This window comes from Chaetodon auriga, chromosome 12 (assembly GCF_051107435.1).
Source record: "Chaetodon auriga isolate fChaAug3 chromosome 12, fChaAug3.hap1, whole genome shotgun sequence".
Lineage (NCBI taxonomy): Eukaryota > Metazoa > Chordata > Actinopteri > Chaetodontiformes > Chaetodontidae > Chaetodon > Chaetodon auriga.
The window spans coordinates 2,622,709-2,649,065 of NC_135085.1; the positions used below are offsets into that span (position 1 = coordinate 2,622,709).

The following is a 26,357-nucleotide window of genomic DNA, read 5'->3' on the forward strand; positions in this document are numbered from 1 at the left end:
ACCAATACAGTCAAATATAACAGTGTTATGTACTGTGTGTGTCCTCTGCATATTCACTCTGTTTGTTCAGACTTACCATGGAACATTTCACAAATCAAACCACACTGGTGCTACTCTATGTTTCTTATACTCATAAAAATAAGTTATGTGCAGAACCAAATGAAAAATGGCTGCGTCCTAATAAGCATTTTCTGTTTCTAGGTGAAAAGATCATCCGGGACTTTATTTATTTATTTATTTTATTTTATTTTTTTTTTTTTTTTAATTTATTTTTTTTGTGGGCGGGTTACTAAATATTCTGATTTTACAAACAACAATTATCAAAAATAGAGGTTTATCTCTCTTTTAGTCAACGCTCAAACATTGTTATGTTGTGTAGGCTACAACTCACCTGTTTAAAACTGATTAAATAATGGTGCGTCCCCATATATTTGAGATAGTTACAGTAGGCCGACAGAATGTCTTTAGCTGGTTAAATGATTATTTGATCACTTTTTCTGCGTTGTCAATAGGAATACAATGAGGATGCGGCAGAGGAGCAGCGCGAGACCCGCGTCAAGTACACTAGTGATAAAATACCGGAAACAGTCATGATCTTCCTTCAGCGTAAAAGCAGCATTTAGGGCTCCAAAGCAAAATGCTGAAATGACGACATTAAGACAGAAGACACATCCCATATGAAAGAGATAAAATATATATATATATAATGCATTTGTGCATAATGTTTATTTCTCTTACTTATGTCGTCTTATGCGATGTCTAGTAAATGCTAGCCTTCAATAGCCCACATCTTCGTCATACGACCTGGTCTTATAATGACAGGCTGAACAGGAAGTCCTCTTCGTTTGTATACTTGACACTTTCATTGCAGCTGGACCGACTGCGCTGTCACAGCTAACCGGGGCTTCACTTTGCAGCCCCCTCGGTCACAGCCACTGGTTAACAGGGCAGCGGTGAAGGCTGAGCGCTCGAGGACAGTTGGTTAAAGTGCCTGTAGCACGAGCCCTGCTGGTCCCGGAAGCGACAGCCAGAGAATGAGAGCGCGAGCACTGCAGTAATGATGCGTTTTATTCTGGACTGCCTGAGGACACCGCGAGTGAGAAACCCCAAGGATGAAGGGTAAAATTACCGCTAAAGCTCTTCCAGAAGGAATGAGACGTGTTTTGTCTGAATTTTAAACTTTTAGTTCACTAACATGTAAATAGAGACTACCATTTAAAGTGATAACAGTCATAAATCAGATTTAGGCTTAAAGTGAAAATAGTGCAGACTGTGGCGACCCGGGGCCTGTCCCAGGTCCTTCAGCGGTGAGTGAATCTGACGTTCATTAGAGTCTGTTGTGTGCCTGTAACCAAGCAGATACTGGTCTGACGTGCATGTCTTTAAGTATTCCCATGTTATGTCTTCATTTTACACGTCTACCTCGTAGTCCACGACGTTTCAGTTGATACTTCACAGATCAAATTTTGATCCGGAATACATCAATTATGTCCAGCAGTTAGTAAAGTATTCATCATGATTTACCAGCTTCAACACGAAAACGATGCTAACACACCGACCTCAGCCATCAGGAATACTCTAAACATACACACTTTTTATTTTATTATTATATTAGTATTAATTTTTAAATTATGACCAAGATACTGAACAAGACATTTGACAGTGTAAAACTTGTCTCTCTGTGCTCTCTGATGGACATAGTCTACTGATTTAACACTGACACTGACTTAAAATGACCTCAAACCATTTCTATACTGTGATTTGTTAGTAGCTACATCAGGATATATGTGTGACATGTTAATATCAGTTGATATACAGAGAGGCTGATGTATTGGTCCAGGTCATAGACATATAGGTCCAATATAAATATGACATAATATATATTAATATTACATTCAGAGATGGGCCATTCTGCATGAATGTTAATAATAATATTATAATATTATAGCTTACTTGATAGCTTACTATTAATTACTGGTTAAATAGTGGTTCTTCATAAATACCGTAAGTATCTGTCTACAAACTTTATTTCAATACAGCCACTCAGTTAAGACAGTCACACTGAGCCAAACTGCAGCCTGCTAACAGTCTTCTCATCTCACATGCAAACATGAACGTGCGTCCTGTCCTGCACCTCCACTCGTTGAACAAGCAGCCTAACAAACATTCACCAGGGAAAAGAGCACTGCCAACGTCAGTTTGCAGGTATGATAGCTAATTAGCTGCTCAGCTGCAGCACATGAAACAGCATGTACATGTATACCTACAGATGTCACTTGGGTCCAGTTAGACGCTGGCATGGTCCTTAGACTTTAATACCACTAACAACGCTCTGTCTGCACATGCCATGTAGGTACAACACAACTTCATTTACTTTGTCTCTTGGCATCGACGTGCACCTCCAGCTGTCTGAGAGGAACTGGAGCATTTCTGATATTTCCCCAGACCTTTTTTCCTCCTTTTAAAAATAAAAACCTATTAATAACGAAAATGGAGGACTAAATGCAATTTCAGTTGGACTTCAATATAAAAACATTGATGAATGCACCTTTAAAGAGATGTTATTATTAGTTATAAATTGATGATATGACTGTTTCTCATACTTTTCTAACTCAAGATGTTAGAGCTAGAAAAGATCTAATTGTACTAACTGACATCTACTGAAGGTTTGAAAGGAGAAAAACTACCATGTTACAATATAATATACAAAAAATAGATGATATATGTGACAGAAGTTCCAAAAGATAATTTCAGAAAGCAAACAGCACGTGAGAGCATCTTCAGAAGGATCAGTTTGGAATGAGTTGGATCAACATGGATCACTTTAAATCAGTGGTTAATAAACCAGACAGAAATCAAAAGGGAAAGGGGCTTCAGTCAGCCATTTTTAGCTCTTCATAGTAAGAGCAACAGAAGGCTGTTGGAATCATAAAAACTCTGTCTGCATATGAATAGACCAGATCAATGATATATGTTCTGCTGTGGCGAGTGGATTTAATGTTTTCAGTGTCAGCAAGAATTTTCCAATCTGCTCATGCTTACTTAATGCTGCCTTAGAACTTGGCAGGAAAGTCAGTAATGTCAGTGGCAGTAGCAGCAGATTAGCCGCTGAGTTAGCTAAATACAGACCTGCAGTTCAAGAAAATATGAGGTCTCTTTTAAAGATTCATGCTTCTTTGAAATTAAAGCATTCAAATCAATTATTGCTGAGGTGATTTAGATTCATTTCTTTTAACAGATCAGGACAGATGTACAGACATGCTTAACAACTGAAGCAGCAGCGTATGAATGAATGAATGAATGCATGAATGAATGCATGAAGAAATCCTTGCTCCCCACCAGTAACTGGGTGAACTTCAGCACTCTCCTGCAGGCTTGTGTTACAGTCAAGGACAGCAACTCAAATCATAGTGACACAGTAGCTGTACAGTAGAAACTGCTCACTGTGTCAAGCTCAGACACAAATGGAGAAAAGACACAGCTAATTGAATAAATCTGATTTGTCAGCTGTGTTTAAAACCCCAATCATGTGTGGTACACTCCGTTATAGAGCTGAAAACAAAAGAAGCAATCTGAAAATATGATCTGAAATCTGAAAAAACATAATGGACATCTTTCACAACTTGCTGACACCCTTTAGAAAAACAAGGAATCTATTAATGGATTTATCAATAATGAAAATCTATGACATCAGATTTTAACACAATTGATCGTCAATTCGAGTATGTACATTTTTTGTAATCTTCTTCGTTCTGTTGTACTTTTAAGTGATCTTACATTTAATTCCAGACACCACTGTCATGAAATGTAGAGGTCTCAAGGTTTATCTGCTCTGGAGATGTCAGAAGATACACTTTAAATCTGTGTGTCTGTTAATAAACCACACTGATCAACATTTTTATGTGTATTTAGATTGACAGAATCTGGTCCAGTGCTTATATTCATGAACCAACACATTCATTACACATGTATGAAACATTCAAATGACAGCTATGAACTGTTGAATTCGGCACACCTCATTTTTCATGAGCTACTTGATCCAAATGCTGAAGGATATGATTCCGACCTTTCAGGTTTATGGGTCCATTTCCAAAAACTGATTTCTCTGTTTTGACATAGTATAGTGAAAACAACTGTTTTCCATAAGTTAATAATTTATAACTTTCCCGCATATATAGATAGAACCGTGAAAGAGAGAACATTTGCAGGACATTGTCAGCTCAATATTAACCAGACAATACAACAATACTAATACAAACTGATAAGTGAGCAGCTGAAACAGATATGGCCAAAATGCACTGTTACATATGATCAGCAGTTAACACAATAAGCAGCCTGTCTGCTGTGTTGTCTTGCTAAAAAAACCAAATCTCATCGCAGATTATAGAAAACAGCTAAACACCACACACCAACAATGGCTCTGGAGAGGAAGGACAAGTGGCAGTCATGTGTCATGTTTCAGATTTTTATATTAGCACTGGACACTAATCTTTAAACAGCCTCAGAAGATTAGCACAATGTTAACTGTTTAATTCAGCGCAGCTAAGCGAATCATCCATTGACTGGCCAATCAGCTTGCCCTGCAAGAACTTTTTCCGGCCCTGGGCCATGAGATATGCGGGAGCCTGCAAATGAGCTTTTAGTTTATATTATTGATTTCATACTGTACAAACAATAGTTTAAGAGAAGAATTCACTCCTGAAACGGTCATGAAGCGATCAGCCAGGGAGAGACATCACTCTCTTGGAGTTCTCCTCCTCACAGAAGATCTGGTCTGGTTCGCTGGCTGCTGGGACCACTTTCACCAGACAAACAGTTGACCTGTTATCAAGTTACTCATTGAATTAAGATGAATTGACATTTGTCATTTAACTGGTTAAAGTGACTTCTGTTCCAGTGTTTAGTGCAGCTAAAAATGAGAAGGAGCTACCTTACTGTTTTGTATGCAGCTCTTTGCTGATTAGACAGAGACAGTTAGTGTCAGTGAATCTGTGAATCTGCACAGATATACTTGCATTCACAACATCATTTTCATAGGAAGAGCTGCCCTGGGAGCAGTGTGATAAACACTCGCAGGATGAGGTGGACGGAACACACCTGAGTTGATACAGATCTAGTTCGATATAGTCTAGAACAGATGCTGACAAAAAACAGCGGACATGCACATGGCTATATACATTCTGTGGTATGAGTGGTGTCTGTACATAGACGTGTTGACATGTCTTCAGCTGCATGGTCTGTGCATAGCTTATGTGTAGTCAAAGCTTGGTTTAGATCACGCAGGATCTTGCAGCTACGCAGACTTGGAAAGTATAATTTCTATTGAATATATTCACAATAACATCTTTAAAAGATGACAATATGTCAGATGTTGTGTTTACAGCTTGTTCTGCTGCCACAAGTTGCCAAAACGAAACATTCAGCTTTAATGTTTTTTGCTTACCTAAGCATCTTTGAGTATTTGAAAAAGCATGCTGAATAAAATACACAACTACCATTATTATTATTATGCTTATCAGCATTTTATATTTGCAGTGATAAATATAATGTTTACAGTCAATCAGCTGGTCATATATTTAAAGTGCATTTGTGATTCCTGAGTGATTTGTCATGTTTGTGCAGACTGCTGCTTCTGTGCTCCCTGGGATTTTTATGAATGGCTTGGTCGATGCTTGCTGTATGTGTGTGTGTGTGTGTGTGTGTGTGTGTGTGTGTGTGGACTGATGCATACTGCAGTGGCCAGTGATGGTGATGGAGGGGGAGGAGGAAATAGAGGAGGAGGTGAGAGACTGGAGGAGGAGGACTGGAGAAGCAGCATGATGGTAGGAGGGAAAAAGGAAGCAGGAGAACGACGTGAAGGGAGGAGACTAGAGGAGAGGAAATAGATTCTCCTCCGGATGGATAAGCCTACTCTACTGCCTTCACTCTGACTCACCCCCCTCTCTCTCTCCATTGTGACGTTGGTGCATTCTGCCTGTATGCATCGATCACCACAGACACACACACACACACACACACACACACACACGTTCACAGAGGCAGCTCCGCCTCTTCTGCAGTGTAGCGACAGCTAGTGAGGGCAGCAATGGAGGAGCCAGCAGTGCAGCAGGAAAAAATAGAGGGATCATGGGAAGGAGGGCATGATGGAAGTAAGGCAGACTGGAAGAATGAGTGCTCCCTCTCCTCCCTCCTTAAACACTCCTGTCTTCTCTGCTGGTCGTCTCCCAGGGACACCGATGTCGTGGAAACGGATGAGAGAGTCCTCACCAAGGCGGCCGAGATCAGAGTAAGAAGACCGCAGCATCTAGCGCTGGTGTGTGTGAGTGTGTGTGTGTTTGTGTGAGTATGTTGGGTTTTTATACATCTGTGTGTGTTTTACATTGGTATCATATTTCTGTGGGTTTTATATAAATTATATGGACAGGACATAAATCATAGCTTGTGTGTTTGTGTAGTTTTTCCAGTTTGGGACTCACTGCATTTCCCATGATGCTTTCATGTGATGCCATGATGCTGTAAGACTGGATGAAGCTGTAGATACACTTGTGCTCTGTGCCAGTCTGGTCTGGTCTAAAACTGAGGCACTGTCTTATGGCCAGTCCTGTGCCAAAACCAATCACTGGATGACTGAAGTGAAGTCTGATGTAAAGGGAACTTGGGTGCAACCACTAATTTTCATTAGAGATGAATCTGTGTTAGCGGAATAACAAAACCTGCAAATATTCAGCAACATTAAAGCTGGGACCTGTGGATTTCTGGCATTTTTGCCTAAAAAACCTCTGAAATGATGAATTCATTATCAAAATTGTTACTGAATATTTTCTGTTGATCAACTAATTGAGCACCTGTGTTGATTTTGCTTGCAAGCACAAATGAGTCATCTGTCCTAGATCAAGCATCAACCTTTGGGGCTAAAAAATGAAGCCAACATGGAAATCCCAAAAACTGCAGTTCCTGGAATGGTCACTTGAGGCTGGCTCCAATTGCGAGTCAATCCCCATAGACTCCCATATTAAAATGCTTGATTTAACAGCAGAGATAAACATGTTTACAGCCTAGTACTAAAATTATTTTGGTGTCTGTAGCTGATTTCCTGAATTATGATATAACTAACAAAATGTTAATCATATTAAGGCTTAAAGTTATGGATAACAATGGACGTGGCCACTTTGAATGACAGCTAGATGCTGGGTTTCAGCAACCAGGCTTCATTCAGCCTGCCTCAGCTCCACCCACGCTCCACCTCTTTGCCCATTTTTGTATCAGCCAGGAGTGTGGCTGAGTCAGGCACTGCCAAGATGCCAACTGTCACCGAGCTTCACAACAGCTCTTCAGAGATCTGTGGTTGATGTCACAGAGACTCTGTCCATGTTTCATACAGTCTGTCCCCTACGTGGACATACTGCACACGATACAATGCTTGAATCCCTGAAAAACCAGTGTGTTTTCCTATTTGACTGAGTTATATGTGTGGGAAGAATGGATGTAAATTTTGACAATATGTGTCAATCAGCTCTACAGGATTAATCAGTGTTGAAATCAATCAAAATTGGCATAATCTGACACAAATACACACAGCAAGCCTGTGGCACGCAGTATCTCAGCATACAAGGCACTGCTGGGTTCGAATTAGAATGAGGCTGCCATTTGTACTCTGTGCTGTACTGAGTGGGTCCATAGCTCAGTTTTACCCAGGGCCCCTTAGCAGCTTATCCCTGACTGAGTGTTGCCTGGGTCCAGATATTTGAATCCACCCAATCCACTGAGTCCAGCTTACTGACTCCTCAGAGTCTGGCATTGTGACGAAGCAGACTATCCAATCAGTGCCATGGGCAGGACTAACATGGTTATCAGGCAGTGTGAAGCTGTACACAGGAACCAAGGAGCAAACTGTCAAACTCGGCAGCACTGCTAAAGCGGGAATTGAGATTCTGTTACTGCATTGCCTATTTCTTGCTTCAGATGTTGTCAGAAACATATTGTGTGCTGTTCTGCTGTAATATGAGAAAGTTTGTGACCATGTTGAAACAATTTTGGTCTCTGTACGTCACCCACCAGCCAGAGCCTTCGTTGGTCTGTTGCATCCAGATAAGTTGGTCTCCAGTGATTGGTTAGAAAAAATAGAATCCCTCTCTGAAATCGCTTAGAGTGAAGGCGATGTCAAATGAAGAATAAAAAACGGAGTGTAATGTGTTGACAATTCTGTCTCAGCGTAATGTTCTGCTGTAGCACAAATGGAATCATGTATGTGTTGTTTCAAATATATTCCTACTTCACTCTTAAATATATTAGTTACTAGCTTGCAGGCTAACAAAATACAAGACAGGAATGAAGTTGTTGAAAGGCATATTTCTTCATTTATTTCGGAGCAGAACTAGCAGAGTCTCCCTGCCTCCTAACCCAGACTGAACAGCTATGCTAGGCTTTTTTGTTCATCGGACAGACACAGATGAAATTGATATCGGTGTGCTTAACAGACTCTGGGTGAAACAACAAGCAGTGTTTATGAGACTAAATCTTATTTTTAAGTAACTGTCAGATCACATGTTGAGACATGGTACATGTTAATATGATCAAGCATTCATTGGTTACCTATAGCATCATTTGGATGCTGTGAAAGAACATTTCAGACCACCTTTCTGTGTGCGTGTGCTTGTACATGCATGTTCTATCATCCCACAGAGAAGTCTGAAGCGTTCTTAAATCCTAAAGCGTGTGTGTATGTGTGATTATAGGAGCTGGAGAATGCAGTGGCAGTGGAGAACTTGGAGCTTCAGGAGCAGCAGTCAGACCGCAAGGAGCTGGAGGACACTCTGGTTAAACTAGAGGATCACAAACAGAAGCTGGTGGAGCAAATAAAGGCAATTAGACAGCTGTGCTATGAAGAGAGTCAGCAGGTAATGATGAACTGCTTCTGTATAGTTAGTTCACACTGTGAACTGCATGAAACTTGCTAAATGAAGTAAATACTGTATGCATTTGTAAACATATAACCTGTTGCCATATAAGTGATGGTAAGTTTAAAATGCTGCCTTTGTGACAGTCTGTGATGCTGTGCTGATGTCGGTGTTTACATTGTTAAAAGGTTTCCGATTCTACCTTGGATATTTTTGAGTAACCAACTCACAAGATACTGAAATAGAGCCCGACTGATACAAGACTTTTAAAGCGGATGCCTATTTCAGTATTTTATCAATTAAAATATCCAATATTTACATTTAGTTATTGAAGAGTTCTGCCTAAGATTTTAGTGAGCAGAACATTAGGCAGATGAAAAATAAACTTGATTAATTGTAAACCAACCACCACCAAACAGTAAACCATTGCTAACAACTGTAAGAGCACATATCACTTGAATTATTGTTATTATCGATGTTATAAGGGTTCAAGCCCTTATTAGGCTCTAATTGCAATGAGATGGAGTGATCGTGAAATGGTGGTGCTGTAATTAAGCTCTAAAAATTACATTTTGGAAAGGCCACGCCCCTCACACAATAAGTCAGATTAACTTGAAATCAAACACACAATTCCAACTTAATGTGCTGCACAAAAAGCTTTTGGACCACGAGAGTCCTCCATGATGGATTTTCTCTTGAATTTTTTGAAAAGCATTAATATGAAAAGAACTTGTTGGATTTTGTCTGCATCATCAACAAAACGGGTATATTGAGATACACATTTCTTTTATAAAGAGGCAAATGGCCACCATTAACCAAGAAAGTAAGCAAGCGGCAGAGCACAGTGGAAAATGGTCATAACTCCTTTATGATTTGCCCAATAATCATAAATATGGGTCCATATCTCCAGGCTTGAACCTGGAATCTCAGTTTGCAGCCATACTTTGTGTATTGGGACCTGTCAACTCTCCTGCTTTTCCTGGGATTCATCTGTATTTTACCCTTCACTCCCGCTGTCCTCCCCATTTTTTCTTGTATTTTTAGCCTTTCTTTAAAAAAACCTAAAAACAAAGGGAGGTTGGCTGTAATGTAGATTCCCCTCTAATGCAGCAGGTTGTAGTATGCAGAACATTCACCATAACATCCAGTGATGAGTCATTCATTGAAACAACACCCGCCAATAAATCAAGAAGAAAAAGAAGAAGAAGAAGATGGATGAAGGAATGGAGTCCCCATCAAAACGGCTTCAAGTATCTCATCACATGGGAGGATGCTTAATGAAGACCAACGTCAGTCAAAGTCAAGCTTCTTGTAAAATATGCCGTACTAATTTTCTCCACAAAAAAGCCTCTTGGATTACGGAAGTCTTCCATGATTGATTTTCTGCTAATTTGAATTTTTTGAAAAGTAACAGTAGAATTTGTTGGATTTTGACTATATCAGCACGAAAATTGGTATAGAGCATTGCCGGACTCAGGTACACATTTCAGGCAAGAGTTAGCAATATCAGTCAAAAAACAGGGCCGTCATCAACCACAAAGTTTGCAAAGACTGAGCCGTAGCAGGAAAATGAACATAATCAGTCAACAGTTCGTCCAGTCCTCATGAATCTTGGTACATATCTTCAGGCCATGTTTTGGAGAACGCGTACAGAAGCATTTTGAGATTGATTCAAAGGGGCTGCCACAGAAATTGTGTTTCTCAAAGGCCATTTGACAGAATTTGATCAAGCGTGCATGCTCTGGAGTCAAGTATTGACCAAAATCTGAAGTGTCATGTTGATTGATGCAAATGGGCGTGGCCTTTCACATATTAGCTCGTAAAACACGATGCCTTTGAGCAATCCTGATTAAAATCACTGGTGATGCTGTACTATCTTCTGAACATACACATAAAGTTAAATTCAAATCTAATGAAGGAAGGAGAAAAGGGGGCACTTTGAGTGTGCAATAGTTGAAATGCTGTAGGCTTTGTTGATGATAGAGTATGTGATCTGTCTTAATCCTTGTTTAGCTGAAGTGACTTTGGTCACCTCTGTGAAGCCTAAAACCCACTCGCTGCTGCTTTTGGCTTTAATTTTGCAGGATTGAGCTGCTTCCTTTTGTTGAACAAAAAGGGCTTGTTATGTTCAATTAAACCTTATACATTAAACGTTAACTTTCCTCTGCTCTACAGACATGACATGAGCTTGCTGCATGGCACACTAGACAACTGATTTAACAACAGATGAACAGTATGTAGTTTACAGCAGTTATCAATATTTTACTGACAAAAGGAAAGGATGAACTGTCTTACTGGCTGCTCCACAAATATATGTGGAACCAAGTCTGTCATCGGCCATACACCACTCAGCTACTGCCGCAGAGGAAGTTTTAAATGATAAATTAAGTGAACTTGTGATGCTCAGGATCCTACACACTGCTTATATTTTTCATGCTGTCCTACTAAACAGCACTGGAAAGTGTCTCTGGATGCTTTCATAATGGAGAATTACATGTGGTGGACATAATTAATAAGACTTTGTCATACAAAATAACAACTAGTATAAACACACAGCTCTTGATTAAATGTGCCACTTAAGAAACAAAACATTTTGAAGCTGATGGAGCGACCTCCGATTTTCCCGTTTCTCTGGGGAGCTCCACATCAGGTGATGCACAATTAATATCCTTTGACCACTTTGACATTGTACTGTGTGAGTTAGACACATGACTTCAAGGTTTAATGACAATTTTAGTCCTTACAGCCGATGGAGCCTTCTGTATTTCTTATTTGTCTCCATCTTCTTCCTATTTTTCATCTTCCTCCTCCTTCTCCCTCAAAATGCCAGCCCGTGACTCACTGCTATATAGCAGCTTTCATTTTCTTTTCTGTTTGTGTTTTCTTTTTCAAACCAGACAGGTTATTTAGAATTTGCTGTGAGCTAATAAATGATAACACTGGGCTGCCTCTCTGTCCCTCTTGCCAGATCCTGTCTCTGCAGGCAGACGAGGTGCAGAGGGAGAGCCAGGTGGAGGAGTATGAGAGGGAACTTGCCAGAGCCAGGTGGAGGCTGAGGAAGCTCAGAGAGGAGGTGAAGCAGGCCAAGAGGAAGGTGGATGAAGCTGGAGAGAGGAACACTCCTTTGCAAGACTCCATCAGACAGTCCTATGAAGAGATCCTGCAGGTACAGTAGGATGTGCATGTTTACATATGTGTGTGTAGTGTATGTGTGTATTTGTTTGTACCTGTGAAGAATAGGCCTTAATAAAACCATCTCTGTGATCATCACACAACAATAATATACATTGTACATATTTTAAATGTGAATATTCATTACTTATTTTATAAAATTAGAATGAACCTGATTATAATGTGTTGATGTCTAATGAATTTGTTTCATTTGCTGATTTACATTAATTGTTAAGTTTTAGGTAATTATTCAGGACTCAAAAGTAGAAGTCAGAATCAGAGATGATCTAAAAGTTCAACCAAGAGCATACAAGGCACTGGCTGGATTGTGTATTGAGAATCAGAGCAGCAGAGCAGGGCAGGCAGTGACTGGAACCTTCAGAAAGAACACTGGAGACTGACGAGGATCAGGGCATAGCAGACAAATCAGGAAGGCAGGAGACAATGGACCTGGAATAGGTGAAATAGGATTAGGCAGGTTCAAAGACAGCATGAGCAAATTGTAAAGAACCAGGAGAGTCAGCTGACTGTAGCACCACTATGACTCACGGAACGATCTGGCAAAAAGTCGAGTGATGGATCAGGGTTTATAGACTGCAGGCTACAGGTGAAGCTGATAAGTGGATCAGGTGTGCAGGTGAGTTGGCAGGAGGAGGAAACTAGGTCGCCACGCTCTGATTGAAGAAACAGACACTCATATACACCAACAGAGAGAGACAAAGAGGACACATGAAGGGGGTGGGGACAGCAGAAACACTGGGGATGAGGAGGAATCCTGCTGGACCCAAACATGAATTGTAGTAGAAGAAGGATGCTTAAATTCAGAGGAAGTCTCTCTTCTCATATATATGTTTACATGGAGTATTTCATTTACTAACAATCAGAATGGGAGCTCAGTCAATACCTATCTGACAACAACTGTTTGTTTCTGAAAGAAATTCATGATATTTATACTCAGTTTTGAGTAATTTGCCTAATTAAGATAACTAAATGTCCCACTGGACACGTATTCTGCTCTATAGATCCAGCAATAGTATATTTTTTGTACTGCCCAAGTGTTTGCTGAGAGCAAGTCAATGTGGTATTTCACTGTTATAATCAAGGTCCTGATATTTTAATCTAGGTCATTTATAAAAATGGGGGAAACTATCATATTTTTTTCATTTTCATACTCAAATATATGATAATAAAGGAGAAAGGGTTTTCTTTAGTAACTGGTCTTTTAACAGAAATCAGTCCTAATGTATCATTGATGACTTCTTACTCTTCTCCTCTTCGTAGGAGGAGCACACTCTGTATTCTCTGTCAGGAGGTGCAGTCACTCCAGAAAGCCAGCTGGAGGAGTCAACATCTCCTGCAGATACCACTGAAGATGACCCTCTCCCTATGAGGCCATGGGGGAGAAGCCAGTCACTGCCGACCTATGCTAATCTGATAATGGTAAATCAGAGTAATCAAGCTGAGTACTACTTACAGCACGTTTGAGTCTGGAAAAGACAGTAGACAACACAGCTGGTTGGTTGTTTCATGCTATGTTGGTTGTGTTGGCCAGTTAAAAGGAAGGTTTTCCTTGCCACTGTCACCAAGTGCTTGATCATTTGGGACTTGTTGGGACCTGTTCTATATGGAAAGTGATCTGAGACTACTTTTGTTGGGATTTGGCGCTATATAAATAAAGTTGAATTGAATTAGTTCCACGCAGGCACGTTATTAGCAGTTAGATCTTCGGAAAAAATCTGATTGTAGTCAATCAGAATCAGAATGCCTTTATTAGTCCCCCGAAGGAGAAATTCCGTAAGTGACATCATTTGGGCAATCTCAGTTTGGGCTTAAAGATTGCACATTTAAAACAAAGAGGTTGCGCCATGAAATGGGCATGTGGAGTTTGAAAGACATTGGCATTTTCTAGACAATGAGGGTCTAATGAATGACCCTCATGATCAAGTTGTATTATGGGAAGCGTAGGATCCCCTGCTTTGGATCTTGATCACATACTAAATGTCAGGATATCAGACTCTCCTGATTTGATTTAGTCGATATTCTGTAAACTTTATGGAAGTGCAACACTAAGGGCTTGTACAGACTGTTTTGCATAATTTTCCTGTCCCAGATATATTTCATAGATCCGACACAAAAACCCTCAAGTTGGAATGGGATCCACACTTCTGTCAGGACTGTCCTCAGGTTCAGAGATATGTCTTCACATAGTCGTGAGCTGTCCCAGACACTTTTCAAACATTTTGTCCTAGCCAAAGACATGATGTGCCTGTATTAAGGGCACCTTAGAGACAAGTCTGAAAAGAGAAGTTGGCAATGAGAGCAGAGCCACAACCAGTAATTACATTATCAATGCCACAGCCATTTAAGCAAGCTTTATGTGGCATGGGTAAAACAAGGATATAAAGGCTGACATCAGTGAGACTTCTGTAGATTATAGGTTGATTTAGATTTCTTTTCTCTACCACAACCTCTGTCTTTTGTTTGATACATACACATGTGTCTGGGATGTAATGCATCACATCTGTTTTCTGTGTTCAGTTGTTCATTCTCACATCAACGTGACAACAGTCTGGGGCAAAAAATGCCTTTTGGTCTGAGCAGTACATCAACTCTGACATTATCAAAATCTTGTAGACTGTGCTACACAGCATTTTTTAACCTTTCATACCCCCAAAAAACAAATTGCGATTCCCACGTTGTGGACAACCTAGAAGATTGGACACTGATTTACATGCAGCAGGAAACAGCTGGGGTGCGGCAGGTGTCATTTTTTTGCAGAAATTTTTAGTTTTGTCATTAAAATAGAGCTGTTCCTTCTAAGTTATAGTAGGTGTGAATACCTTTAACAAACTGATCCAGTTGCATTTTCTTTTCTTTGACTGAAAAAGATTAACATCATGTTACATCCCTCTCTGTCTGTGTGCGTGACTACCAGGGGGCAAGTGGCTCGTCTTTCTGCAATAATCTAGCAGATACTCGAGAAGAAGCAGACGACAGTGGAACCAGCTCACCAAAGGTAGCTTCATTACCACAGAACACCTCTGATCATGCACAACACCAATTATGTGATACGTAAATACTGTTGAGGCAATAATTAGCAAGTATGAAAATAATATATTTTTTTGTTTTCCAGGCTGAAATCATTAAGCTTTTATGATTTTGAGAATTTTTACATTTAGTTAATACTAGGGTTGAGCCGGATACTCATTTCAGATGAGTATCCGGTATGGATAAAGCATTTTTGACGAGTATGAGCATGATACGAGTAAAACTCGTCAATATGCGTGCTCGTGCTGAAGGAAAATCCTCATTGGGTAACTGACTGTATTCACGCTCTGCTCTGTTCTCACGACTTGTTTCGTAACGTACGCGGTGCATTTGACAAGACAGAGCTGAAAACGGCTCGTGTCACGTCGGTCACTGCCTCCACTCCGGTCGATTTTTTTTTTTTTTTTTTTTAACCGTCTGCTTGCTCTTAGTTTGGCTGGTGATATAAAGTCAGTTGGAAAACTTTGCTTGCACTGAACGCGGTGCTTTTGAGAAGACCACAGTGAACAAGGCTGACATATTATTTCCCTGTTTGCCATCACTGGATGTTTGCATGAATCACCAAGTTCACACAGATCATTAAAAAATAAACAGTCTTACAGACCACTTACACACATACACACATACAGCTGAACACACAAAGTAGTCTATATTAACATTTTTATTGTATATCAATTTCAGACTTAAAATAATGTACCAATTTAGGCCCCACCCATTTCCGATTTCAGATTTTACTACCACACCCACTTCCGGTTAGGCCCTGCCCACTCCGAGTACAGATACGGATACAGATAATTTAGATGGCTAAACAGATACAGATACAGATACAGATAGTGGTGTACTCGCTCATCCCAAGTAAATATTGTTCTGAATATATGATCTCACTGTCAACTAGTCTAATGTCGGACTACCAACCAGTGGCGGTCACCATTCAAACAATGTGTTGTCATGTTTCACAGATGGACAGATCCGACATTGAGGATGACCCAGAAGAGGGGGAGATCAACAATGAAGGGGAAAAGGAAAGAGAGAAAGAGTCCGCTATTAACGCAAACCCTCTCAGCCAAATGGACTTCTACCAAGCTGACCCCTTCGCACACTGTCAGAGTGATCGTATGTATCAGACATGGAGCCTTAGCCACCGGCTGGCTAATAAGACCTTTACTGATTTGCTTGGTAGCAAAATGTTTTCCAGCACCATTGTCACGGCATACAAACACTGCAAACAGTGTCTGTGAAGATTCTCAAGTCATCCAAGTCACAGTTATCCAGGGACGATTGAATCTAGGGCAAGTGGACTTGGATAGTCCAAAGAGGAGTGAGGCTATTTACATCAAAGTAAAGGAACTATTTCTCATGGTTTAGTTACCATTAATGAAATTATGCTAACTCTCTCATGGAACCTGAGAAAAATAAAGTAATCTACTAGATGAATCTTCACAAAAATAAATCCTTCCTTCCACTAGCAAGCATTGATTGTTAGAATTTAGTCATTAGTTGCTAACCTATCCTTATACAGCCTTTAAAAAGCATCAGTCAGCCTCATCCAGATGCATGTGACAAAGCCTGCAATCTCACTAGCTCTTTCAGTTAGTAATACCTGAAAGTACCATTGAAGTAGATCAATCTTTTTCTGACATAATTTGGTCTTCCAGCTTGGCTTGATCTATACAATCATCAAGATGAGGAATTGAAAAAGCAACAGCTGGTGTAAACCATTATTTTTCCTACACTCAACACAATGAGCAGTTAACAGAACAGGTGAACTCCAAGCATTACCAGTAAGCTCAAAAACTCCAGGAACATCCAGAAACAGTGTAGAGATGGATGAAATTGTATACACCCTGCCTCTGGCCCTTCTGCAAATGACCATGGTTTGCTGGCAAATCAGTTCAAGCATGAGTATCATACGAACTGTCACTCACATTATCTGCGGCTGAATGACATACACCGCTTCAGGCACACTGCAATACTATGACCTTAATGGATGTTCAGTGCATTTACATGACACAGATTTTTTTTTTTTTTTTTTTTTTTTTTTGAGTACTGAGTACATACTTCACCTCGCCAACACTCTGTATGAACCTGTAAATCCAGGCCCCAACTGATTCACATGGCCTTACAGCGAACATCATCTCACCTTCATGCAAGCCTAGCTCAAAAATAAGAGGCATAATAAAGAATATCCTCTGGGGGTTTTTGTTGTAGAATCTTCTCCATGAACCACTACAGAGGGCCCCTAACCTCAAGGCCAAATATGAGGTTGAATGGGCTACAACCAAGAGACTCACTTGAGTTTTGATTGGCAAACAAAGTGCCAGCCTCATCCTATTCCTTGGGATGAGCTTGCAATAACATTCGAATCATTGATTTTAATGCCATGAAACCTTTCAGTAGTGCCCTGTGGCTGTACATTTTACAGTATACTGATAAGGTAACTTTGTCAGGTCAATGGACCCAATACAAAAAAAAAGCCATAAAGTAACCTGCTGATAAAATTTGGATGTAACGGTTGACGACCTGTCTGACTAGATGGTACGAGGGAGACCTGTGCAGGAAAAAAAGGAGTCCAGCCTCTGGATATCTTCTGGTCACATCCAGTTTGGTTATCAGATATTAATATGGACTTTGCACATTTTGTACTGATGATTCAACCAGGACACTTTTACAGTTTACTGTCCATTCAGAAGTTTTAATTCTGGAACCATGGACAGACAGAATGCTACAAGTGGCTTCACAGTCACAAATTTGCCTCCAGAACATAGTTGTATGTATATTACATTTTCAATAATCTTTAAAGCAATGATGCTCAAAACAGTATTGAACATGTGTTATGTGACTTTAAAGTGAATCGGCCATGTCCACCCTGTTCCAAATTTGTGCTCTAAATGTTTTTCTTTCCACCACTCATTGATTGTATCTAGTGATTTCCCAATTTCTTTCTCACTTGATTTGTAGATGACCTCTTCAATGAAGACCTATTCCCTAAAACTGACTCATCTGGTGAGCAATGATACATTAATATTTACACTTTTTGCAGTGTTAAAGAGACTGTAAGAGGAGTCTATATATACATATATATATATATATCAGTGTGTAGGATATATAGGGATCTATTGGTGGAAAGTGAGTATAATATTCATCATTACATTTTCATTGCTGTATAATCACCTTTTGGTGAGCCTTGAATCAGCCCTTCAAATCTACATAGGGAGTGGGCCCTCCTCCATGAAGCCCATCATGTTGCACTGCAATGTTCTGCAGTAGCCTGGAACAAACCAAACACTGCCTCTGCATGGGGCCTTCAGCATTTTTACACTACTTGAAGGTCCCTGTAGGTTCTCCTCCACGCCTGGAAAGGGAGCGGTGAAGAGAGGGGCCTACAGTAGGTTACAATCTGCAACCTCACCAATAGATGCCACTAAAACGTACACACTGGTAATATTTTGAATTTAGAACTTCCACTTCCAAAGGAATATTTTAATACTTGTAATACTCCTCCACTATATTTAGATACAGGGTTTGTTCTGCTGTTGACACAGCTCTTACGAGATCTGTTGCTAAAGTGTTTGTGACATGTTGCCTTGTTTCAACTTTTTCTCTTTGTTTTAAGCATAATAGAAATTATTGAATGAAATTGGGATGGATGTAACTTCTAACTGGCATGTCACAGCTTTTGTTAAATAATCTGTTTGCCAGATGGATTTGCTTCAGATCCTTTCAAAGGCAGTGACCCCTTTGCAGCAGATATTTTGTTCCCCGAGGTCAAGGCCGGCAATCATGAAGGGGCTGAAAACGTTGGCGATGAGGCAGACAACAGTTTGTCCTGTGCTGAAAACAAAGCCTCAACAGGAACTCAGTGCTTTGAGTCTGAATTCCCAGACGAAGACAGTGACATAGAGATAAGCTATAGCCGAGAGGACCTGGATGCCATTGCTGTGGTCGATGATTCTCATGGATTTAAACCCATTCAGAGCTCATCAGAGGAGCTGGGGGCAGAGCCCATTCATAGCTGGAGGTCCCAGGGTCAGTATTCTGTAGAATCAGACCCTAATGGGTATGAACTGGACCTTGGTGCTGTCTCCCCACCCTCTGATATAGAAGAACACAGTCTGGGATCTCTAGCTGGAGAGATTAACACTGAGGCAATGGAAGGACTACAACAAGGTAATTTGTACTCACTTCCATTCCCCATTTCAGATTTTACACTCAGCACCTAATTTCAAAATAAATGAGACAAAAGGTAGAAGGGGAGAGAGAAGAGAGCAAAAGAAAGGGAGGAGCGAGCATAAAAGCAAAACTAAAGAGAAACTGAAATAACTTTATTTTCTTGTGGTTTCTCACAAAATAAAAGAAAAGAAAGTACAAATGATAAGAATAATAATTTCACAACTCCCGCTGAACAGATTAAAACAAGTAGGCCAGTAGGCCTGATAATGTGGTTATAAAAATATAAACTCTGAATTGGAATCGCAAAGATTTTAAGAAATACTCATTCTGTTTTTATGTTGATGTATGCCATGTGGGTACGCTTTACTATCCAGCCTCTTATCAGCTAGTAGGATGCCCCTGTTGCACTGATATTGTTAAAGTCACCAGGTGTAGAATTTTAACTGATCAGATTGTCATACAGTGGTTCCCACAAAATGTAGCAGGCAAATACTGGAAAAACTTTCAAAATTGTTGTCTCCATTAGTCACCTGGGCACAAAAACATGGGAAAAAGTGTAACCTACTGATAAGTGAGTGTGATTCTGTCATCTTTATCCTGTTTCTCTCCTTTTTCCTCTTGTCTACACACATTAGTTAAGTGAAGTCATATCAATAAGCACAATTTTTTTCTGTCAAGCTGAAACAATTCCAACTCATGCAGACACGTTAGTTTCAGTGTGTGCCACCCAGGTTGAGTTTTTTTCTATTCGTGCCAACAGAGTTTCACTGACTTCAAATGCAATCTTTCCAAAAAATAGCATTGTGTTTAGTCTGACACCACCAAAGGTGTGTTGTAGAGCACCTGGTGAAGACATATCTGCTTATGGTACTTTTCGTTGAAACAGGCATCTTTGCCGTATAGGAATAGAGAAAGTACAGTTCCTCGACAGGGGGTTGACAAACACAAAACACAGATATGCATTGAATTTCTATTATGAATACATTAGTTGATTGATGTTGATTTTGATATGAAACACTTTCTTAAATTTGTAAGAAAAATATTTGTTCTATGATTTGTTTAATTTTCTAAAATATACTATATATTATATAAATACATATAATATTCTTTGTATTTCAAACATCAGTTTGAGCTATTTTTATCCTTGTTACAAACTATTAAACTATCGTGTTTCAAATTATTTACTACGCAATATTAAAAGTCATTTCATTGTCGCAAATGAAATAAGTTATATTTTGTTGCTTTTCAGGGTCCCGAAAAGTCTTGCCTCTAATGTTTTATATTTGATTTGACCCTTAATTTTTTTCTTCTCCTAGGTCTGAGTTCTGGTTCAACTCAGGCTGTCCCTGCTCTTGGTGAACAAGTCCTTTTGGAACCAGACTGGACAGGCAATGTAGAGCAAATTCTGTCACATGATGTTATCAGTCAGGGGGCAGAATGGGTTAGCAACATCGAAGAGGAACCCGGAAACCCTGCAACTCCCCAGAACTCACTTGACTCACAAAACCTCTTTATCCAGCCAGACTCAGATCAGAACAGAGAGCTGAGCTTTGATTTGAGCTATGAACAAACCAGTCAGTCTTCCTTTGACCCATATGGGTTTAAACTCAGTCCAGAACATTCTAGTCACACTCTCTTAGACCCAGATGAAGCTGAACTGAGCCCAGAACCTACTGAAAATGATCTGACCTTTGACCCTGAGCCATCCTCTTCTCAACCAGACCAAGTGGACTTTGATCCCTATGGGTTTGAAATCACTTCCCCGCAGATGGCAAGGGACTCTGACCCTTATGGTTTTAAGCTCAGTCCTGAAGAAGAGAACCAGGAGGTCCTGGACCTCTGTGGCCATGATAACCAGGCGGCAATGGACCTTTGCACCTTTGACAACAATGAGCAAATAGAACCCTCTAACTATAGCAACCAAGAAGTACTGGAAACTCAAACCCAAGAAAACCAAGAAGTGCTTGAACATTGTAGCCACAATAACCAGGAACTACTGGATTTGTGTAACAATGGAAACCAAGAAGTGCTGGAATCTTCTAGTCTTGACAACAGGGAGTTGGTTGGTAATGAAAACCATGAACTTCTGGATCTCTGCAGTCATGACAACCAGGAGGTGGTGGAACCCTTTCGCAATAACACAACTGAGGAACTACTTCAACCTTGTAACTATGATAACCAAGAAGTGCTGGAACCTTGTAGCCATTCCACTCAGGAACTGCTGGATTTCTCCCATCCTGAAAATCAGGAAGTGCTGGGTTTAGATAACCATGACAACCAAGAACTACTCAATGTTGGTAGCAAAGAAAATCATCAAGTGCTTGTGACAGGTAGCCACAACAACCAGGAACTCAGTAGCAGTGAAGATCAGGACTTGCTGGACTTAAGTCATGACAACCAGGAGGTGCTGGACTTGTTGTGTAAGGAAGTTTTCCCTGAAGCAAACAATAACCAATGCGTTGTGGAACCAGAGCTCAATGTCAGTCCCACCAATAACAGCTCAGACAGTGATGTGGCATCAGATGACCTGCTGGGACTCGAACTCAGTAACACCAGTATCTGCACTACAAACAAAACAAATACAAATACTGCTGACTCCTTCAGCATGGCTGTCAGTAACATGCCTGCTAACCAGGACTTCGCTTCATCCAACTTGTTAGAAGGTGACCTGGGTTCCGTGTTTGGGGTTGGAGGATACATCGGTTGTCCTGATGTAGCTGAAGATCTAGAGCCTCTGGACAGAAGGCAGACAAACCCAGTAACAGAGCCAGTACGACCAGTCAGACCAGTTAGGCCTCCTCGACCCTCACTCAGGGTAAGTTGGAAACCACACACAACTTGATGTTAATCTTCTGTGCCGCAGACACTGTTGATGTTTTTAAAAAGAGGTTCAAGACCCACCTTTTTAATCAGGCTTTCAATTGATTTGTTTGATTTATCTTATTCCTGTAATCAGGCTTCTTAGCATATTTATCTTTGTTCGTATCTTATTTTAGTTGCATCTTTTTACGACATGTTTAACTGCTATTTATTTCATTTACTCGTTTTATTTTATTTTATGTTTATGTCTTAGCCACTTGGTTTTTAGCTCCAGTGTTTCCTCATGGGGGTCCTTGGTTTTTAGCTCCAGTGTTTCCTCATGGGGGCCCCCCACACTGGGAACTGCTCCTGGTCTACTGATGGGGGCGCTGCTGAGGGGACGGCTCTGGCCTGGATGGCTGGAGGCCTCTGCACCTTGGTGTGGGGCCTCCTGTCTGCCTGGGTCGGGGTGGTCTCGGGCGGCGCTCCCCGGTCATGAGCCGGGGGCCCTCTCAGTGTGGATGGCCCCCAAAGGTGGCTTATTCCCTATCTTGTCTGTATGGGTGTGTGTGGAGATGTGTGTGTGCCTGCGTGCGTGTCTGTGCGTGTGTTTCTGTATGTAGTTATCGGGGCGGGAGGGCTGGGTTTTCTTCTTTGTTGTTTTTAGCCTCTGTGAGGCACTTTGCTTTTTAAGTATGAAAAGTGCCATATAAATAAATAAAGTTTGAAGTTCTGAGTGTAGGTTTTTATCCTCTGAAGTTTTAGTTGATGACAAGTTATTTTAGTCTTATCTTGGTCAAAGAAATATTTTAGTATAGTTTTAGTCAATGAAAACTGTTCACATTTTAGTCTTTTTAAGTCTTAAAATTATGTCATTTCAGTCACACTTATTTCACAAGAAATGTTATTTTATCATTAGCTGATGAAAAAAACAGGTTGAATGATTTAGAATGCAGAATGTATCATTGCAAGTGTCTGGTCTAGTGGTTTGATGGTTTCGGTTTAAGGAATACATCCAGATTCATTTTGATGGCAAATCAAATGAAATTAACTTTGTTGGAAACGTGAAGGACAAGTAAACACAGCATGTTAATGGACCAAAGACATGCCAAAATACATCAGTCAGTAAGCTTGCTGCTCAGGTATTAGGTGTGTACTAGGCTGTTGTTTATGATTCTAAGGTGAATGGCTTTTAGCTAGTTAGCTCACTAATTTTAGACTGAATCTCCTCCTGCTGCTTTAAATAAACTCGCAATCTTGTTGAAACATCAGCATTTCGCATACAGTTTGCCCCGCCTCACTTTCATGCCAGCACCCTGGCTTTAACTGACATCAACTGACACCGAGTCCTGACTGTGTGTAATCAGTGTACTCCTGATAAGCACACAGCAGAACTGCTGCATTGATGAAAAGAAAGTCTTTAGGCCTAATATTTAATGCAACAACAAAAATAAAGAGAGATAAGATACATTTTAGTCTTTCTTCGGCAACAATGTTCCATATTGTTACAGCCTCAGTTAGTGCGTAGTGACAACAGTGCTGTCTCAAAAAACGTCATTGACAAACAAAAAATACACATCGTTAACAAAATTAACACAGTTATGGGTCCACATAATTCTTACTGCAATGCCCAACCATGGGTTGAGGTGCAAGTCAAGGTTAATTCTAACTGGGTTGGGGAGGGATCTGTTGTATTTGGCATATTTGCATATAACTGTTTGACATTAAAATAACTGGTCACCATGATTTCATTGTTTTCTGACTGGACGCAGGTAAGCTATACTTGTAGTGTCTTGAAGGATGGCAGAGTAGGTCAAATGGTCTACCACTTTCATACCAATCCATGTAATGGAAATGTTGTACATGCATTCATAGTCCCTTGAGAATAATACGGAATGACGATGTTGATTCCATGCCATTTTTGGTTTTCGAGTGAAATATCTTAACAATTATTTGATGGATTGCCATGAAATGATGCTAGAAACATTTATGTCACCCACAAGAAGAATTGTAGTAACATTGTGATCCCTTAATGTTACATCTATTTCCATCACCAGGTCATAGTTAATTCTGTCCAAAACTTGGTTTGGTGCCTTGGCTCATGACCTGCAATAATAGTAAAGATAATATAATGTCATTTTGAAATAATATAATAATGCCTGCAAAATGAATGCCATGATGGTAGACAGATGGTAAATATGCAATAATTTCTGTCTTGTCAGTGTGTCAGCTAAATTAATATAATTTAATGTAATGTAAAGGCGTTCTTGTATATGCCATCATAAAATAGACACCATTTGTGCTGCTTTTTACAGCAACAAACATCTTAACTCCTCTATATGTCAGATATCATGGGTGAATTCATATTTGTCATTTGTTGAAGCTTTTAATCACATTTCTCATCATTGTTCTAGGCCAAAGAGAAGGCTCAGTCACAGGCTCAGGGAATCGACCTGAAGTGATCTCTCACCAACCAACAGTCATGTGGGGATTACCATGTCAGCAGGGTTTCCATGACAACAACGTCAACTCAAGACATGAAGAGGAGGAGAGAAGTAAGGGGATGGGCAATGAGATGGAGATGAAGGGGGCTGGATGGAATGAAGGAGGGATGGTTAAATAGACAGGAGGGAGCGATCATTTTGCTGTTATTTATGGCAATAATGGTAGTGTCAGGCATTCTTTTGTTTGGAGGTTATGAAGGGAAAAATTTAAAGTATGGAAAGATGAGAAGTAAACAAGATGTAAAAACTACTGACTCCTCAAGATTTAATGATTACTATTAATTGTAATTTATTGTAAACCAATATTAATTGGCTCATGACTTCAGTCTATTTAGAGTGATTTGTAAAAGTCAGGGTTGGAAACAACATTATGAAAATGAACAACATGAAAATAATCTTCCCTATTTTTATTTGACCTTAGTGTTGTAGCATGTGTAAGTGGACTTTGTCACATAGATAAAATGTATATATATTATATACTCTGCTATTGTGGTTTTCAGATTATATAGTCAATTTGTAGTTTTAGGTCTAAATTTACTGAGTGCTGTAGAGGGAGTTTGGTCAGGTTGTATAGTGAGTGTATATTAGTAACGGTAACATGGCCAGTGTTTTCAGTCATCGGTTACTTTAAGGTGGTCCGTACCTTGACAGCAGGCTGAAAAGCAGTGTTTCACTGCCATCTCTAAAGTTTCGAGCCTGTTTCCCTTCTAACCACAGCATGACTGACGTGTGTGGTAAGAGGTGTGCTTTGTTGCACCTGCAACCACACCAGACAGTGATGTCATGGCATTCTGGAGTACACCTGCACAGCACTGCCGCAAGGTAAGAAGTTAAACCACTGGAAGTCAGCAAAATGAAGCTTTTCAAGGGGTGTTAAATTACAGTTTAAAACATCTTGGCCACTGAACATCATACTTGAACATTAGAATCAGTAGCATTAAACAAACAGATCATCATTCGGACATCAACGTTGAAAACTGCCTGCATCAAATGGCCTCTGCACTGCATTCCACTACATCAGTGTCCCAGTTCCATATGATATACTAATAAGACAAAAGAAGGAAAACTATGCACTAATGTTAACTTTGCACTATTTTGGTAGTTAGTATAGAAGACATTGATTTTCCTAACTGTTTAGTATTAACACTAAAGGATCGGTGTTAAAGTATGCATAGGCAGATGTGAAACTGCAACTTTGAAATATTACTGCCAGTTTCAAAAACGAAACAAAAACAGTCAGCAAAAATTGTATTTCCAAGGATTCAAGGATTTTTATTGTGTTTTCTGAGCTGCCACTGGAGTCGTCACACTGCTGTCTGCTTCTTTCTTCGATAATTTACAGCTATGGAAAGCTGTTATGCTGTATTGTGGGCCAAAAGTGTCCATCAGCGCAACACTCAAAACAGTAGAAACCACTTTGAAAGAAATGAAAAAGATAAAAAGAGAAAAACTTGCTTAACCGTACGTAACCCTGCTTAAAACACAGCTAATGGTTAGCGTAACTTGAGCTAATATGTCAGCAGATTTAGCTTGTTGTCATATATGGCATTGGCATAAATGGTGGCTGATGAGTACCAAAAACATTACAGAAATGCTACAGCTCTGTCTCAGATGTCTGTATAACAGAGTTTGTCCACCAGAGAGAACAGACAAGTTCATTTCTGACAAAATCAAAACTCACCACAAAATCTGATTTTACAAACAAAGCAACAGTGATTTTATACTTTGTTTGGTTTTCTTGGCCAGTTTGGACATGTTTCACTACTGT

The 26,357-nt window shown here is 40.0% G+C and overlaps 1 protein-coding gene across 5 annotated transcripts; it reads left to right on the forward strand.

Moving 5' to 3' along the window:
- Nucleotides 1–829: 829 nt before the first annotated feature.
- Nucleotides 830–26,009, forward strand: LOC143328851 (uncharacterized). 5 transcript variants are annotated; one of them, XM_076744264.1, is made up of 11 exons: nt 830–1,119; nt 6,229–6,313; nt 8,736–8,897; nt 11,866–12,063; nt 13,350–13,508; nt 15,004–15,084; nt 16,076–16,229; nt 18,075–18,119; nt 18,816–19,283; nt 20,603–22,101; nt 24,500–26,009. In XM_076744264.1, exons 1-11 carry the CDS (start codon nt 1,058–1,060, stop codon nt 24,545–24,547), a joined length of 2,961 nt encoding a protein of 986 aa, XP_076600379.1. In that variant the 5' UTR covers nt 830–1,057; the 3' UTR covers nt 24,548–26,009. The 5 variants fall into 5 exon arrangements, with proteins under 5 accessions (XP_076600379.1, XP_076600380.1, XP_076600376.1 ...); XM_076744265.1 differs by having other exon boundaries at nt 844–1,119; nt 6,229–6,286; XM_076744261.1 differs by lacking the exon at nt 830–1,119 and having other exon boundaries at nt 5,965–6,313.
- Nucleotides 26,010–26,357: the final 348 nt, after the last annotated feature.